General features: G+C 44.2%; 1 protein-coding gene across 3 annotated transcripts in view; it reads right to left on the bottom strand.

The window, feature by feature from the left end:
• Window positions 1-19,473, bottom strand: part of SPTLC3 (serine palmitoyltransferase long chain base subunit 3) — a 126,358-nt gene that overhangs the window by 17,017 nt on the left and 89,868 nt on the right. For 2 of the 3 annotated variants that reach the window (XM_030872555.2, XM_060284868.1), the window contains one exon: window positions 17,816-17,942. In XM_030872555.2, coding sequence (XP_030728415.1) covers window positions 17,816-17,942 — 127 coding nt within the window. Of the gene's footprint in view, window positions 1-4,139; window positions 4,270-17,815; window positions 17,943-19,473 lie in introns of those variants that run through there. The other variant, XM_060284869.1, reaches the window with a different exon arrangement.

Below are 19,473 nucleotides of genomic sequence, written 5' to 3' on the forward strand. Positions count from 1 at the left end.
ACATTCTCCTCCTCTTGGAGGGCCTGGGGGCAGAGAGAAATTTGTACATATAAAACGCTACTCACCTACAGGATGTGGGTGATTTTATTAATTACGTTGTGCTTTGAGATCCTTGTTTGAAGAGTGCTTTATAAAAGTAGAAGGAATTTTTAGCGCTTGTTCTTTCGAACGGGGATGGCCACGCATGGCATGGGGACTGGGCAAGGCAGTGACCTTCCCTTTGCAATACACAAAGTCCCTAATTAGTTTCTGATTCTCCTTCCACCTATTATAATACATAGAAGTCAGGGAAGGCTCCGCACAGATACATAAGTGAAGGATCAGATCTCTTATGTAGAGTGCTGGAGAGTTTATACGAGTATCTTATTTTGCTGTATTCTGGGTTCTCTGGAAAAGGAATAAGCTTTGGAGTTAAATGGACTAGGAACCAAACTCCACCTGGACAACGTAAGGCTTTGAAACCACAGTTTCACCTAGCGATACGTAAGCTTATCTCACAGGAAGGTTGGGAGAAATAAAGGGTTAATGCAGGAACATGCTTAGTACTGTGTCTGGGAAAAAGGTACTTGAAAGGTTAGTTACATTTTTCTGTTAGCAATAGTTCTGGGTAGCCTCAGTGGCACCTTGAAATCATTTGGAGAGCTTGGCAAAATCCCATGCCCAGACTGTACCCCAGACCAATGAAATCAGCATCTCTGGTAATGAGATCAAGCATGAGTTTCGGATTTCACCAGGTGCAGCCATGGAGACTCAGATGTCTCAGAAACAATGGCCATTACCAGTTCACCCCCAAGGCCATGCACGGCTGTGTTAGGTGCCTGACTGTGTCTTGCTGAGTCATGCTCCTTGGTTGGACATGGAAAGTAAAAGATGGGCATATATCCTAGCCTCTTGTTGGGTAAGATGACATCCCAGCATTTACTGAGTGCTCGAGGTCTCCAATGGTATGTTTGTGGGTTCACTTGCTCCCCTGACAGTTATCGGCTCCAAAGTGCTCACTCGACTTGAGACCAACCTCACTGTCAACCTCGCCCCTCTCATGAGGCTGGATAAAATCAGGGATGGACCCAGCTGGGCAGATGACCTGTAGGTTGCCATTCTTGGATTTCTAGCTCTGCCAACTTGAGAGATGGACTAGGTTTAACCTTCTCTCCAATGTTATTAAAACAAAAACAGCTGGGGCAGGGGAAGGAAAACAAATAAAACCCAAAGTGTCACCACTACAAAGCCATGCCGTCCCCAAATAAAAACAATCATCTGTGGCATTTCCAAAAATATGCTCAGGTCAACTCAGTCTCCAGAGGGCCAGAAGGAATTGTGGACAGTAGACACTCCCAGAATGACCTGTCAAAAGCTAAAGAAGGAAAATATCTTCTCTGTCGAACCATTGAAACATCACCTGCTGGCAAAAGAGGACAAAGGCATTTCCCCCTGTAAGACTGAGTGAAAGAGGCGGATTTGATGAGTTTGCAAGACAATACCAACGACACTCTATTTTCTGCAGACTTTGCAAGCTTGCTCTCTAACAGAGGAAACGTGCATAGGCCCAGATGGCACGGGGGGACTTATTTTATTATTCCCCAGGCAGAAAAAGGCACATACAGAAATACACACCGCCCTCCTTTCACCAGTGCGGAATACAGGCTGGGCAACCTCGAACATGCTCCTAGGCAGTGACGCTTGGGAAACGCGGTTCTCTTCTTTAGAGATAGGAAGAATCTTTCCTTAAAACATGTCTCAGAACTTAAGAAGTCGATCTTTCTGAACAGCCAGTTTGATCCTCAAGAGTGCCCGCGGTGGTCTGAGAAGGCCTCCCTCCCCCCACCCCTGCCCCCTTGCCTCCTTCCCCTTCTTTGTCTGGTGCTCACACTAGGCTTCTGCTCCGGGCATGGGGAGGGGCGGGAGCAGGGGTGCTGGGAGTACCAGCTTGGAGTAAAGTTTCAATGTGGCAGCAGGAACCCAGCATCTGTTATTTTAAGCTCTGGACAGCAGACAGGACATTTTGTTTCCTACACACTCGGGGCAGTGAGATCTCAGGAAAGATCAAGAGGGTGCTGAGCAGCGAGAATCATAAGAATTGCATTAGCAGCGACAAGCTTCCCAGTGGGATGGAGAAGACGGCGTTTGGAGTGGTTTGCTGAGAGGAACACATATTTTTATCAGGCACTGAAGCTCTCCCTTTTGATGTCTGGATTCCAAGGTTACGGCATGCTTTATAGTCACATACTCGTGTGCCAAGGACGGTCCAGGCCGCTCAGTCCTGCCCCTGTGGAATGCACACAGGAGCGGAGTGGGCAGGCCGGACGTCAGGGTGGACGGCTGTCTACACGACAGGATTTCACGCCCCTGTTTCCACCTCTCCACCCACTGCTCAGATACACCATCAGGGGCTTAATCCACAAGGAGAGGTGACAATGGACATGTCTTGTGCACCTATTATGAGCCAGGAGCTGTGCTTTTGGGCCCCCTTCACAGATGAGGAAACCAAGGCTGGGAGACTGTTCATGCATTGCACAGCTGACCTGGAAATTGGCGGTGCCTGAGTCTATCAAAGTCTGCTCCTTGAAAGAAGCTTGTAAACTCATTCCTGATGAGGTGTGAGTCCCATGATTCATGGATTCATACATTTCACAAATGAAAAGCACTCACTATGTACAAGAGCCAGCTGCTAAGATGGAGGAGAAGATGAAAAAATTCTGGGGCTATTTGGCAAGAAATAACCTAACAGTAGAGAGAGCAGATATCAGATAATATACACATGAGAAGAGCCATAAGACAGATAGAGACAGAGTCAGCCGGCCTGTCACATAGTAGTGCTTCTTGAATCCTTACAGAATAAGTGATAAGATTTAACGTTAACTTGCATTTAAGTAGAGAGCAGTATCTTAGCAAGTCTCTAATGATGGAGTTTTACACATCGAATGGGGTAATTTGGGAGGCTGGGGCCTTTGGGACCCTTGCGAATTGGTGGTTCTTAAACAGGGGAACACACCAGAGTCTTCAGGGAATAATTTTTTTTTTCTGGAACACTCACAGGTAAGCCTCTTCTGCAGAGATTCTGCTCCAGAAGGACTGGTGTGGACCTTTTACAAAAGCCACCCCTGGGTAACTGCGGTGTGCACCCCAGTTCTGAACCATCACTCGTAGTCATAAACTGTTGTGGTTGTTGATTCTATGAAAATAATAAGGCTGATTCTAACTGAAGCCTCCAGAGAGCAATTTGTCTCCAAGTATTTTTGCACTTTTCCCCTCCATCAACAGGTCCATGTGTCAGCTCCCATCTGCCCTTTTCTTTTTTCTATGGAGATGAGGAAGTCACTCGTATCTGAGCCTTAATTTACTGATCTGTTAAATGGGGATGATAACAATCTATTTCCCAGGACTTTGGGGAGAATGTTGTCTCATACTTTTCCGTGTGAGTGGCTGTTGTGTTCAGGGGAGAATTAAAAGATGAATATGTCTATTATTTCCAAGGAGCTTATAGCCTAGAAAAAGTATGTAATAATCACAGCCGGTAGAAAATTGAACGCCCCATGGAAGAAATGCTCTGGGAGTTTGGAGCAAAGACCTAGAGGTGGTAAGTGAACACCTTGTGCGCCAGGAGGGATGGTTATCTCACTTGCCTAGAACGTTTGGTTTACAGTCATGAGAAAGATCAGTGGAATCAGACCCAGAGGGCTGCAGATGCCAACCTAAGAGGTGGTGGGCACTAGGGAGCCAGGGCAGCATCACGAACAGGATATGCCATGTTCTGAGGGGGTTTAGGAAGAGGAAGTCATAGTGTATAGTACGTGGAGTAGGATAAGGGGAAAACCAGAGGTGGCCAGACACGTAAGGAGGCCAGAGTGGCAGCAGAAGTGGGTGAGATGTGCTTCAGCAAAGATTGCGGCAAGAAGGCAAAGGAGAGGTCCTGGCTGAGGAATTGGGTTAATGGGGGTCCCCTGAAAGCGCTCTGAGAAACGGTGCAAACGAAAGTAGCCTCCAGGGGGCCCCATCGAGGCAGCGTGTGCATGATTCAAACCTCTGGTTTTCAAAGTGTCTGCTGGATGGGGTGTGCACTGCGGAAGCCTCAGGGAGGGGGTGCAGGGAAAAACTGAGGGAGGGGCTCAGCAGCTAGGAGATCGGACCACTCCACCCTCCAAGCTGTCTCCATGACAACAACATCTCTGCCAAGTGCTCAAGGACCGTGAGCCTCATTTTCCTGGGTTCAAAATCCTCTCTGCCATCTTGGGCAAGGCTTTTCATCTTTCTGCAGCTCAGGTTCTTCACCTGTAAAATGTGAATAATGACAATAATAATGAGAAGGATGCCCATTTCATACTGTTATGAGGATTTGATTTTAAGCACTTTGGACAGTGTCTGGCACACAATAAGTCCTATAAGAGTGTTGTAAAATTTAAAAAATTTGTATAAAATGGACTTCCACGTACATTTCATTTGAAAAAAAATTCTGTGGTTCAAAAAAATATTGAAAACTATTCATTTCCAGTCTTCACCAAAGACTGACCTGACTTGCTTGGATTTGCCCTCTAAGGCTGGGCCTCTGTGATCAATGGAAGTGACCTGTGGTGTCTACAGCCAATCTGGTTGTTCCTGTACCCTCCTCAGTTTCTTTTGTTTTTTTGTTTTGGTGCCTAGGACATGCCTTTTGATATTTTCTTAACCCCCAGAATTAAATATTCACCAGAATAATGTTCATTCTCAGTATTCAAGTTGAAGCATATGACCACTGGAAATCTAACTACATAAAGTCCTAATTTACAAAAACAAAATACATTTTAGTGACATTAACCAGTACTTAAGACGTAATCACGTGAGCTCTTAGAAAGGACTGGGTTCTTTCTGAAGAAAGAGATTCTCCACTGCTGGCTTTGAAGATGGAGGGGGTCACGTGGTAAGAAATTCAAGTCTCCAGGGGCTGAGAGGGGCCCCAGCTGGCAGCTGACAAGCAAACAGGGACTTCAGTCCTGCAACCCCCAGAAACTGAGTTCTGCCACCACCACATGTGAGCCTCGGAGAGGAGTGTGCACTGCAGAAAAAAGCTGCTGACACCTTGATTTCTGCCTTGCCAGGGTCTGAGCAGAGAAGAAACTTCCCAGACTCCCGACCCCAGGAGACTGTGAGATAATAAACGGATGTCATTTGAAGCCCGAAGTTTGTCGTCATCTGTGACGTAGAAATAGAGAACTAATACATTCTGTCTAGCCTAGAGCACACGCTGGCCTTCTCCAGCCACAAATCCACCTGCTTAATCCTCCCTGGCTGTGGCTGACCTGATTTTCTCCCCAAACTTCTACAGACAAGAGTTGGGCTGGGGTACGACACTCCCCCGCTTTTGGGGTTTTTGCTGCTGAGCTGAAAATGAACCCGTGATGGAGAAAACAAAGATCAATGTGGAAGAGTAACTCCCCTTCACCCTCAAAGATCCTGCAGCTGGAATCATGTGCTTCTCCAGTTATACTGAACCAGCAGAGAATTCCATGTGTGCTGCATCACAACTCCCCCATCTCAGACTCCATCCACACAGAGGAAACGAGAGTGAAGAGGTAACTTCTGGAGGACTCATGGTGTAAAAGGATATCTTGTTTGTAGGACGGGAGGAAGGAAGTGGCCATGTTATCCTTTTGCCCCAGTGCCATCTAAAAGACAAACAGATTCTCTTTACACTCTTGCTGGGGAAATCTTTTAAGGCCTCAAGGCAAGTGCAGAATTTACTGAACTGCCATAAAATTCTATGCTTGGCTAACCCCTAAGGCAAAGTAAATGAAGGGACAGAACGTTGTGGAACGTTTTTCAAGCCATTTCTGCACAACCAGACAAACGTCCCCTCCTAGCTGGGGCTCCACAGGTTGGCTAATTCTGTGTTTATTGGGTGCCCACCCGCTTCCCCCCAGCGTGGTCCTACAAGCACGTGAGCAGCAATAGGGCAGAGAGGCAACACCTGTCACTTTGCTTGCTGACCCCAACCTTAGGTCCCCCCCCCCCACAAAAACCAGGTAGAACTTTCTTACCCCCCAGCACAGGTGATTAATCATGGACAGAGGCAGCCCCTCAGTTGAAAGCCAGCCGAGCGTAGCACAGCCATCTGTTCTGCGTTAGCTGTTGTTGAAAGGCCAGTGGCTTGAAACCATTTAGAAAACGCAGCCCTCCGTGCCTTCTGTCTCTTTCTCTGCCTCTCTTTGCATCTCCAGCTGGTAACCAAGTGGCAAATATATTTAGGAAGCAGCGGCTGGGTCCTCCCTCAACAATGCCATGGGCCTTGGATGCCAGGGGCCTCAGACGGCCCATTATGGGTGGGATTCTCTATGGGCTCCTCTGCATTCATGGAGGGACTTCAGAGGGACAGAACCAATGATGTGTGGCTGGGTTTAGGGGGAGAAAAGAACTTGGAGGAAGTCAAGTTTGTATTCGCTGAACTCTATGCCAAGGTAGATGCTGAGATGACCTTTGAAAACTCCGTGTCTAATTATCACAGTATCATCTCCCTAATCACAGTCCTTTCTGGTTCTCACTATCTCTTCCTCACAGAGATTCTGGGTGAAGAGTAAATCAGTAAGAACAGCCACGAGATAAGCTTGATAGTTGGATGGATAAGTGTAGTTTGCAGCCCCCAAAGAGCTTGCCCTGCCGAGAAGCAACATCTTACAAGAGATGTTTGTGAATGGATCTCGTGTCAAATATAAACAGTAGGAAAGTGAGAAAATTCCACTCTGGAGAGTGAATTGCTGTCACCCAGTGTACTCCTTTCCTTCCCCCTTCAAAGCATTAAATCTTCCCAGTTAGTCACTCCCGTTTTTTAAACCTATCAAACTCAAGTGTAAAAATATGTGTGCCCTGTTCCAGGGACCAGAGCAAAGGTCCAAGGTCACAGCTGGAAGGCGCGGGGGCCACTTTCTCCAAGTCCATGTTGGGTTAGAAGCAAGGTCAGTACCTCACCTGCCAATCTCATGATAAAATTTCACAAATGATCAGGATGAATGAAATAATCCAGACAAAATAATTTAAAAATGAGGCATGGATGTATTTTCCAGTGCGAATGCATTATATTTTAAGTCTCACTCTTTTTTCTTTTATCTTCAGTTTCCTCTCCAGAGGGTAAAGAAAAGAAAAATGATTGAGGTTCATAAATTAATGAAGCTATTTGAAAGACCTTGCCATTTTATTCAATTCCTTCTCCTAAGAACTGAATACAGAACAGAAATTTAAGCCTTTGGAAAACATTTTTATAAAATCCCAGATATGGTACAGAATGAATTATGTGGAGTGCATTTGCCCACATGTACATAACAGAAGCACACAGCTTTTAGTGCTTCCTAAAGTAGATGGAATACTTAAGGCAATGTTGAGTAGAATCATATTTTCATATAAATTCAATCTCGATATGAAGTTGCTAGTTTTATTTTTCTACCTGCGCTTAGAATTCAGTTTTCCCTTGTGACTAGTTTACCTTGATTAGTCACATGCTGGGTGCTGATGTGATGAACATCAGAAGTTTGATACTTTTTAAAGCCTCTTAGCCTCCTTTTAGTCCATGGTCTCAAAAGAAACAAAGTGTGGCTGAATAAGAGAGTTGGGGTGACTCAAAATAAACCCATCTGATTCAGATAATGAACCGAAATGTCCATGTGTTTAAATTGTATGTTTTCAATTGCAATTTATAATTTTCTGATACTGATGCAATTTATAATTTTCTGTCTCATCACATCCTCTCTTTCAGGAAAATGGCCTGATTTTCTGAGAGTGTGTTACTACTTCCAAAATACACATTCTCTCCTGTTCTGGTCTGACTTCCAGAGCTGTTCCAATTTCATGTCTTTTTAGCTTCCTCGGGGGAAGCATTATGCCCAGGGTCCATTTTCTGCCTCCAAGAAGTACATAGCATTGGGGAATTGAGCACCATCATAATGATAATGATCTCAGTACCTGCCATGGCCTGGGACTATGTTCTACGAGAAAGAAGCCGAAGTGGTTATGTAAAAGCCAGACTAGAAGCCCCCAGAGTCCCTATAAAAGGAAGAGATTTGTCTTCAGTCTTTTGGACTTTGTTTTTCTTTTTCCTTGAGCTACTTTTATTCCACTCCAGGTCAAGAGTTTATTTTTTAAGTCAATAGAGAAAGATTGGGAAACTGTCTAAAATATACAATGTCTTCCCACAGTATACGTCCATCAGAAAGACTGGGGAAAGAATGTCCTGGGCTGAGGTTAAGTCCTGTGGCAAAGACTGTGGCAAAGACCAATCCCATTTCCCCCTCCTAGGCAGGCGGTTAACTTCATTTCCCAGGATGCTTTGTGGTTAGGCAAGTTCCTGTAACTGAGTCCCAGCAATAGGATGTAGGCAGAAACGAAACATACCATTCTAGTTATGGCCCCTGAAAACTTCATACACACGATCCCCTTTGATGGCAACCTTGGAAGCCATAAGTTGGAGGAGTCACAAGATGGAAAAGAGGCCGTGTTTACACCCATTTTGGGCACTATATGAGCAACAAAAACAATGTCTATTGTGTTATATGTTGGAGTTTGTTACAACAACTAATTAACCTTAACTAATACTGACCTTGTAAGAAAGATACCATGAAAAATTTTCAAGGATTCAAAATCCTAATGCCCTTTTACTTTTCATTGGCTAAATGGTGCCCTGATAAAGGGAAACTCTAATTTTTCAGTGTTAATTTTATTTTTTCAACCTCTCATTACTAGTCACCAAATAATGTCATGAAAACGTGAAGTCTCTTGATTGAAAAAGATCCTAAGTGCAAATCATCATGAAGATGGAAAAGAGGAGGGGAGGAGGTCCCTCCAACATACTCAGTGGAAAATGCCATTTTTGGATGCTTAAGAACACCTGCTCACCTCTGTTTTGGAAATGTGCTTCAACTCGGACAGAGAGGATTAGCTGGTGCCCAGTCTTTGCTGACTACTGTGTGAGTCAAATGCGTTTATGAGATTTGGATGGTGTCTCCCTAGGAAACCTTAAGTGAGGGATTCAGCTAATTGCTTGGATAATTAAAGGAAAAACTCCATTTTTGCTTCTGCTATTTGGTAGTAATGGCTTGAATTATCTGCCTTACTCACCTCTGTATTAGATGGTGTCTAGACAAAGCCTTAGCACATGTAATAATGCAAAACTATTCATTTCTCAAAAGAATAGGAAAGGAACTCTACATTTTGGCTTATGCATATATCTACCAAGGAAGTGATTATAGCTCCAGTATTTGAACCAAAATAATTCCATAAGTAACCTCTAAAGAAATGATATTGTAGTTGTTTATAGAGAGTGATTAGAATTCAAGCCTTGTCCAGGAAATCTGCTTAGCCCCAAATTCGGTCATTTAGTTTTCATTCATTCACATATTTGATGCTTAAGGCACAATTAATTAATTAATCTCTACCCATTTGGAGGACTGGATTAGGGTATGTGTGACTAACGTAAGAGCCAAAGATTTCATGAGACAGAGGAAGGAAGGATTATTTCTTGACTGTGGCCACTGTGAGAGGACTTAGAAGGCGGAACAGAGATTCAGGAGATAAAGAATGGGTGTAGTGGGTTTGTGGGGAGAGATGAGAATCTTCTAGATAGAGGGAATACCAATCGGTGGTACCAATGCCTTATGAATCGTTGCTGGGATATGGCCAAACCTTACACTGAATGGGATCATTCATGCAGCCAACATATACTGTTTGAAGTTGGAGACAGTGTCTCTGCCCTCATGTCACTTGTATTCTCCTGGGGAGACAGAAAATAACCAAGGAAACAAGTACATAATTCCAGGTGGTGGTAAGTGCTATGAAGGAAAATGGTGCAGAATAAGGGAGTAGATAGAGTCACCCACAAGGGAGGGGGTGGTATTTTAGAAAGGGTGGTTAGGGATGGTCTCTCTGGGTTGGTGGCAGGTGCTAGAAGGGTGACTCCAGCATGAACCCCCATTCCAAGCTGTCCTGAGTCCAGATTTCATCTGGTCTCCAAGTTTGGGTCTGAGCCTGTTCTGAGAGGTGAGCTGGAGTAGCAGAAAATACAAGGGCATCTGTGTCCAGGGTCGGGAACAAAGTTCTGGGTGGTGGTCAAGGGGTGAAAAATGAGGGAAGGTGGAAGCTGCGGGAAATCAGAGAGGACTCCAATTGTTTTCTTTGATTTTGACTTATCTGTGTTTTTGAACATGATCTGAATTTCATCCACTAACAGAATGCATCCCCCTTTTTCCACTGCTGTTCCTTTTTGCACAGAAACCACAGTGATCTTTAACCCTTCAGATATTCTCAGGGACTAGAACCAGGGATTTTTCAGTGAAGGGACAGAATACTTAGTTTTAATTTTAGAATGGGCAATGTCACCATAAAGTAGTGACGCCGTTATATAACCAAATGCGCATTTAAAAGACATCACCTCCCCAGTTCAGGAATGGAGAGCCTCGCTACTCCAGAGGCCGATACTCAGAAGAAAAAAGAACGATCCCATTAGCTGAGGGTCTTCACTCCTCAGTCTCGCCAAAGGCAGCATGAGATGTGCAAGCGGAATTCTAGGGCCAAAGTAACAGCTTCTTCACAGATGGAATGTTTTGAATACCTCTCAAGTCATGCAAGAAATAAAAGAAAACCTCACAAAGTTAGTGTGAGGAGGCCCTCTGTTGGGGAGCATGTCTATTTAATACTTCCTCCTCAGATCTTGGGCTCATCACAATTCTGATTTTCTAAAGGGCAAAGGAAGCTCAGCTTGAGGCAAAATTCCTGTACTGGCACAATGGCTGGGGTACTTAGCTCTAATTTTCTAGTCAGTTTCCCCATCCTTCTCTTATTGGTCTTCCTGCTATAGTTCACCAAAGCCTCTGTCTCCATATTGAAATATTGAAAGCGGAGAATTGAGGAACTTATTTGGATAATATCTAATAGGATTGAGGAAGGATGATGGTAATACTATTTGTGTCATCTTTTTGTAGCAATAATCCCAGAATACTATATTCAGAAAATATATTAAATTAAAAAGGAAAAACAGCCTATTGCATTCCATCCTGTCAAATTCCTATATTTTTTGAGGATCCTGTATACCTAATTCCTTTATTTCCAGGAAGAACACAATTCATTATTCCGCCTTGATTTTACCTTTAGTTTTTCTCTACCTATACATCATCCAGACATGTCCCCCACCCTGTCACCCAGAAACTCCTTCTGTTTACAGGCAAAGAGGGACAAGTGTGACTTTGAAGAAAAATAGAAAATTCTATTTTTCTTAACTTTATTGTTTAAGCATAGGAGATTTTATTAGCAAAGATGAAGGTGTATTCTACTGAAGTTGGATATTATATGTTAGGAATTGGAACTCTGTATTTATTTTCACTTGTAAGTAAATTTCCACTACTCTTTTCCTCTCTAGAGAAACACTACTGACCGCTCAATCATAAACAAATCAAATATTTCCATGTATATGACAGCAAAAAACGGTTTTGTGATTCACAGCGTTGGTGATTATCCCATCAGCCTAGCACTGAAGTAACAGTAGGAAAAGTTGATGAAATCACAGAGATTCTTTTTCCTAGAGCCATTTTGGTCAGATAAGTAATGCCTTAGCCAATGGAGTGATCTATTGTCTGTTCTGAAGTGGAGAAGTTTTCATCACCTTTCCATGAGACACTGATACAGGCTCAAGTTTGAGAAGCACGTTCCTACATCACAGAAAAGAAAAAGGGGGGCATACATGTGCAGAGGGGAATGTAAAGAGAGCAGAGGATGGAATTCTGGCAAATGCAAATGGGAAGAAGAACTAGCAGAGAAGGGGAGGAAGAACAGACAAATAAATAAAAGAGAACCAGGAAAGAACAGCATCTTCCACAACTAAGGGAAGACTGTTCTCAAGGAGAGAGGATGAGGTGGAAAGGCCAGTCAAGTTCAGCTGGAGGAGGACTAACAGGGTCAGAGAGCAGCGGCGACCTCTGAGGGAACAGAGTCCATGGAAATGGGCAGAGGATGAGGGCTGATGGCTGAGAGGGAGCAGTAGCGGGGCAGGGAGACGGCCATTCTTCTGAGAAGATTTGCAGCAATGGAAGGTGTGCGAGTTGACAGCTATTGAAACAGAAGGGGTGAGGGGAGGATTTTTACGATGAAGGAGATGAACAGGTTCCTGGTTGAGAAAAGGGGCCGGTGCCTTTAGAAGGTGGGAAGGGAGAGAATCAAGCACAGAGATGTGGAAGAGATAAGGGTCCTTTATTTGCTGAGCTAAGAGGGAAAGAGAGAAGTATTCAACAAATATTTGTTGAGAACTTGTCGTTGCCAGGCACTGTTCTCGGTGTCAGGAACAAGACAGACAAAATGCTTGTTCTGGAGTTTACATCCTAGTGGGAAACCAGAAAATAAGCAGATACGTGTATAATTTGTCAGGTGCTCATAAATGCTACTAAGACTGAAGCAAGGTGAGAGAATTAGAGGGACAAGAAGGGGTGTGAAATTAAGGATACAGCTGCTCCTCTCATAAGGCTGATTTTGAGCAAAGACGTGAGGAAAGTGAGGGAGTGGGCTATGCATGTGTTGGCTGGACATGACGTTCTAGAAAGGCCAGCAAGTGCAAAGACCCTTTGTAGGAGCTGTTCCCTGCGTTCTAAGAAAAAACAAGTATGCCAGCTACTTGGAGTGGACTAAGCAAGGGAAAGAGTGGTGGGAAATATGGAAGAGACCACATCAGGCGAAGCCTGGAAGGCCAAAGTCTGGACTTTACACTGGGAAAGATGGAAAACAATGAAAAGTTCTGAGTGAAGGGGTGATATAGTCTGGGTTACATTTTTTTAAAAGATAATTTTGGCTTCTGTGTGGAGAACAAGTCATAAAATGGCAAGAGTGGGGAGTGGAGATCATTCCAGTGATCCAGGTGAGAGGTGATGGAGGCGATGGTAGAGAGGGTGAGAAGGGACCTGATTCCTGGGATATGTCAAAGGAAGTGCTGCAGGATTTGCTGATGGAGTAGGTGTAAGGCCTGAGAGACAGGAAGATTCCAGGGTGCATAAAAACCATTGGAAAAATCAGAGAAGGAAAGCAGATGAGTTAAAAATAATAGTAATTTTCACCTTTATTGGGTGCTTACTTTGCATCAAGCATCACGCTAAGTTCATTATCTACATTACATCACTTAATCCTCCCTACAGCCCCAGTTTACAATGAAGGAACTGAAGCTAACAGAGGGTAAGCAACTTGCCATTCATGGAGCAAGTGGTGGGTCGAGGACCGGGCCCCATGCAGTCTGGCTGCAAAGCACGCACCCTAACCCCTCCACGCGATACAACTTCTATTTTCTCTGAGAAGTAAAAGGTTACCCAGAGTTGGGGTTCAAAAAGAATGTTGACTTATTAATTGAAAAACATGCATCCAAGATTTAAATAAATAATAAGACAATTGTTGACGATGCTTTCTTTAGGGGAGTGGTTGGTGTCGCTTGGGCCTCACCCTCCTGCCTGGGCCATGTCTCGATGAAGAAAATGACAGAGCTGCCATCTTTCTGGACCTCTTCAAAAGTGGTGTTCATCACTGAGGTATCCCCATCACTGAGTCATCCCTTCAGCTGCCACAACTGGTGTGGGACTGACTCCCAGCCCCCAGTCCTATGAGATAAACATTCCCTCCACCTTGGAGCCTTTCAAGCTCCTTGTTTAGCATAAACGCTGACCTGAAATCGAGTGGGTCTGCAAGATGGAACTTGAGTCATGGCATAGTTATTAAGCTGAGCACTGGGCTTGGCACTCAGAGGGACACCACATTAATTCATGACACAGCTCTTGCCCTTGAAGGGCTTACAGCATTGGTTTGGCTGGGGGACCACCCAACCTCCATTAGGATGGAGAAACCAAATCTCCACTTTGGGTTCATTGTGCTGCACGAAGTGACAGGCCAGGAGACGAGAAGGGCCTCGGTGCCTGTGGAAGGCCTGGGTGGCTTGCAGCCCCTCAGCTTGTGGTGCATGAACTCCACGAGCAGCCTGGCTGCAGAGTCAAGGTGGCTGTGTGTTCATAAACATTGTCATTTCACTGGGACTGCTATTTCATCTTTGAACCTTGGCTTCAAAGAACACTGACCTTATTCCTGTAGTCTGCCTTTCTTTGAAGCGTATGGCTTTGCCTTGCAGATTAAAGTGAAGACATTCATCAAGCAACAGATCTGGCCAACCGCTCCCCAAACTCAACCCAAAACAAAGCCTTGAAAGGCTCCAATCACAGCGGCAGGGGAGCAGCCGGAGATCAAGGCTCGGAGCAGGGTGCTTTCTCAGATCCCGTAAGGCAGCTCTGGCTCCATGAAGTGCAGCCCTTTGAGCTTTGGGCAACTTTACCCTGAGAGTTGCTCTGTCTTTGCAGAAAGGGGTGAGTTACTGCAACGTTCCCAACCAGACTTGTTTATCTTATTTAAAGCAGGCATTGTTGTCAATGAGGCCAGCGTGATGATTCACTGTGTGCTTTTGAATTCTTCAAAAGCCATGTCAGGCTGAACCATCTGAAACTTGGCTGATGATTCAGTCAGTTTGCTTTTTTATCACTTTCTTTTGTTAGTTCCTTTGAAAAGAAACTGTCCGATCTTTCTCCCTGATTCCCCTTAACTTGACTCTGAGAACACAGACTGAACACGTATCCTTCTCTCATTTCTTTCTTTTTTCTCTTAAGATGGCAAGAAGGGTGAAGTGAGACCCTTTAACTGGGAGGTTAAAAATAATGACCAGGTAAGAGAGAGAACCAAGGGAAATATCTCTCCCCTCAGAGGAAGAAAAACTGACGATAGATAGCTATCAAAGTTCTTATGATCATGTCTTTAAATGTAGCTTTTCTGCAGATCTTTTTGGTCAGATAAACAGAGTGAGTTCTGCCTGTGATGAAGTGGTAAAGCCATCCAGAGGTGGGAAGGAAAAAATTGTCAAGTTGGGGACATGTTAATCAACGGATGCTGATAATATATACACTACAGGGCTTAAGAAATTAGTGATCTTTATTAAGACATAGGCTAATTTTCAGGGTAACTTTTTTCTAGTTATTCATCTTGAAAATATGACCAATGGATAATTCTGGTCATCATAGGACAATTCATTTAACTGGCATTTTAGCTTTAGTCTCAAATAATTGTTTTCCATTAAGAAATGCACATAGTCAAGAAGATCATTAAGATGACTTTGAGAGAGTTCCAGTGGTTCCGGACCAGTTTTTTCACACAACTGGACAGCTCATGTGGGAATGGAGACAGGTCTATTTCGAGTTTCAGCTTTAGAAGGTTTAAAGATATCTGCTTATTCATATCTATATCCATATCTCTTAGTTTATCACCACCATTTCCCCAAATTCAGGTGGGCCATGTGACTAGTTTTGGCCAATGCATGGTAAGCAAGGTGATGTGTCACTTCCAGGCTGATCTTTCTTTCTACCATGGTGACTGTGGAGGCCAGTTGCTGAGGTGGCCAAGCCTCAAGCTCACAGAAGCCTGAGTCACTTCCTACGGAGAAGAAGTGTGCAGGGAGATGTCCGATTTGTATTAGATCTGGTATTAGATCTGCGAGCAAGAAATAAACCTTGATTCAGGTAAGTCTTTGAGATTCTCAAGGTTTATTTGTTACACTGGCATAATTTAGCTTATCCTGACTAATCCAGGACCTTGAAGGAAATCTAGCTTTACTTCACTTGCATCACAAGAATCCTTCCTACAGCTTCTCCAAGACATAGTCCAAATACTTCTTGAACACCTCAGGAGTAATACCAAGTAATGCAGCAAGCAATTATACAATGCTTACTATAGATGGAATTGTTTTCAGTCATAATGAAGCATTTTATATGTCTTATTTTACCTAATTCTTACAAAAACCTTAGTTCATCAATATCCCTTTCCTTATTTTACAGCTGGAAGAACTGAAGCACAGACAGGTAACTTGCTCAGGGTTGAGCAGATCAGTGAAATCACTTGCCTAAGACCACAGCAAGTTAAGTAGTATCCCAGGAGTCAAGTCCAGGCAGCTGCTTTCAGTTTATGCCCTTAAGCATTTGTTTGTTTGTTTTTTAATAGATTTTTATTGGAGTATAATTGCTTCACAATACTGTGTTAGCTTCTGTTGTACAAAAGTGAATCAACCATATGTATACATATATCCCCATATTCCCTCCCTCTTGAGCCTCCCTCCCACCCTCCCTATCCCACCCCTCTAGGTCGTAGCAAAGCAAAAGAGAAAAAAAAATACCACATGCTAATGCATATATATGGACTCTAAAAAATATATATATATATATATATGGTACTGATGAACCTAGTGGCAGGGCAGGAATAAAGATGTAGACATAGAGAATGGACTTAAGGACACAGGGAAGGGGAGGGGGAAGTGAGGCGAAGTGAGAGTAGCATCGACATATATACACTACCAAATGTAAAATAGATAGCTAGTGGGAAGCAGCAGCATAGCACAGGGAGATCAGCTCGGTGTTTTGCGATGAATTTCTTTTTCACACGGACTATTCAATAAGACACAGAATCATAAAACCCAAAAGACATGGCTGGAAATGACCTGAAGGTCAGTCAATCATTGCATTTTACTTAGAGGAACAAAGTCACCCTCCAAGCCTTTTTCTTGCTTTAGTGAAAAAGAAAAGTCTATCCTTTTCAACCCAGTGATGAGGAGCACGGGGGCTCAGTGGAATGGCTTCAGGGACCATTGGTTTGGAGGTACATAGAGACACTACGTCATCCGCACCAGCCCTGTTTTAATCTGCTTTATATATAGTAGGCTTCTGGGTAAAATGTGTATGTGAATAAAGTATTCTGCTGTTTTAATAAAATTGAAAAATGATGGATCTCTCCATATTTCTACTGAAATAGTAGGCTTGGAACATTGCACTAGACAGTATAGGGTTTCACGTCAGCTGAGAGGTGGGTCAGGGCACACGGATTGTATAGTCTAGTGAGCAGGTCTGAGGCCAGGGTAATTTGCTGCTTCTACAAACACACTCACTAGACTGCCTGACAGTAAGAACTGCCCTAGCCATCACTGTTCCCCATTGTGATAAATAGTAGAAGCTCTATAAACTGTATATGAAAGATGGAGCGTTCCAAGAGCCTTTGATGAAACCATTTTTCAAAAAAAAGGTTAAGCTCATTTGAGTTGAACAAAGTAGCACACCTTGGCTGTGGTGACCCAACATCAAAGAAATGGCTGGTAGGTTATGGTTGTGAGTGCTTTGTCCATATATTCTTAAATGGGCAGTGGTGACTTTCTTCTCCCCAGCTCTTGGCTGGTAATGAATGAATGAATGAATGAATGAATGATGAGATAGGTGGGTGGGTGGATGAAAAAAACGAATATTAAATCGACTAGTTTGTTCCCAGGGAAACACAAGTGACAGTTCCAAGAAAGCACAGGCAAACACACACCAAATTTGGCTTCATAAGCAAAACTATCCACATTTGCTGATCACATAAAGAGGTGAATGAGAAAGTTTTCATTGCTTTAAAAGAGCATCCTCCGCTTTTTTGTGTGCTGATGGCAGTTCTAGTACATTTATGTACTGTGTACTCTTATGTATTATGTACTATTGATGTGCATAGGGCTTGATTTACAAATTGGTTAAGACAAAGGTGTATAGGGACTTCCCTGGAGATCCAGCGGTTAAGACTCTGCACTTCCACTGCAGGGGGAGTGGGTTCAATCCCTGGTCCGGGAACTGAGATCCCACATGGCACGCGATGCGGCCAAAAAAAGAAAAAAAAAAAGACAGAAATTTATATTTGAAAAGGAGGGAGGTTGATGGGGCAGAAGGGAGACAGGGAGAGGTCTAGGAAAGGAATTCACGGGAGATGTGCTTGCTGCAGACCCTCTTACCTTGCGTGGTCCCATCTAGTCCCATGATGAATTTCATTGCTCTGATGACTTGCTCTGCTACCGGGGGGCTCATGGAGGTGGCATAAGCAGCGCTATGTGAGTGAGCCCGTAAATAGTCCACAAGGTCCTTTAATACAGGAGGGAAATCCAAAAAGAAGGCAAATAAATCTCAGTGTTAGTGGCCCCATCCCCACCCATCATCGCACAAGACATTTGATTCTCGAATGTGGTCTGATTTTCAATGGGCATCACCAAACTCTTTATTTTTTCTATCCCTTCTTCTTAGTCTCTCCCTAAACAACCTAGAAGGTATACCACAATGGGATGCTGCAAATTTGGAGTGGAGTTCTGTAAGGCAAAACCAGATGTGTAAAGGAAAAGTGGTTTCCTAGACATTTGTTTGGGTACCTAGCCCACACAAGCACTGGTTTAGTATTCAGGAGAGTCCAAAGAAAAATCCGGGATGTGTTTTTTGCCCTTGAGCATATTACATTAGCTTGTGCCCATGGAGGAGTAATGGCAGGAAAAATAACAAGACATGCAGACTAGTTTATGCAGCGGAGCTACCAGATGGCCGAGGAAGGAGAGGGGATATTACCAGCGGGAGTAGATAAGGGAGGCTCCAGTGAGGAAGTAGAATTGTCTTGAAGAAAGAAGACAGACAAAGATAAAAAGAAAACTTTCAGGGGAAGGGAGCAGCAGGAGGGAGAGGAGAGAAATTAAACCAGTGTGGAGGTGAGGACCAGATAAACTCTAGTTGTGCCTTGAGCAGGAGACAACTGTTGGGATTTTTGTGTAACCCTATTTGGAGCGCTGACCCACTGCAGGATGCTGGCCCGTACAGTGGTAGGAATGATTCTCCACCTGCATGTCTGACCTTTGAGGCCAAACCTGAGGTCCCAGGGAAGCATGCTGAGAGCCTGAAGAAGCTCCAATCACCTCATTCTACAGCGATGGTGGGGGACTCAGAGCTGGTACCTGGAGGCACTCAGCCCTGGCCAGGCAGACCATCCATTGGCCCACCTTTCCTGACTCATAGCCCAGGACCCTCGGGGTTGTCCTGCAGAAAAGCTAGCGGGCCCATAGCGGCTCTGCATCAGCAGTGGGGTCTGTAAAGCATCAGCCACCTTCTCTCCCAGGATAACGACACAGCTTAGGATCCCACTTAGGATCTACTCTGATCACTCCCTGGAAGATGAACTGCGGAGAGCTCTGCTTCGAGCAGGCCCATCTCGTCCTAACTCCCCTTCACCGGCCACATCCACTCCCGCCTCCGCGCCTGGGACTGTGCCCACCTGTCACTTTTCTCCCTCGGGTTATGGGTGTCGTGTTTGCTCCCAACCATGGGTCGTTACCCAAGCATTTTAAATGTACATAGTTTATCTTCCTATGAACGAGTAACTAAAGTTAATAGGTAAGTAAGTAGAGAGTACCTAAAGTTACTATGAACTTTCCTAAACGTTCATAGTAAAGTGAGTGGCCTGCCTTACAGGTGGTTGGTGACATGATGCCTCTACCTGGCCCACAGGGGGAACAGGTAACTCCATCCTGTCCTTCCTGCTTCCTTCAATATGTCCTTCATCCTAAATCCCCTCTTCCAAGCTCCTGCTTCCCCGACTTCCTTTCTCCATTTCACACTCTTCATTCCTTTTTGTTGG

Source organism: Globicephala melas, chromosome 15 (genome assembly GCF_963455315.2).
Source record: "Globicephala melas chromosome 15, mGloMel1.2, whole genome shotgun sequence".
NCBI lineage: Eukaryota > Metazoa > Chordata > Mammalia > Artiodactyla > Delphinidae > Globicephala > Globicephala melas.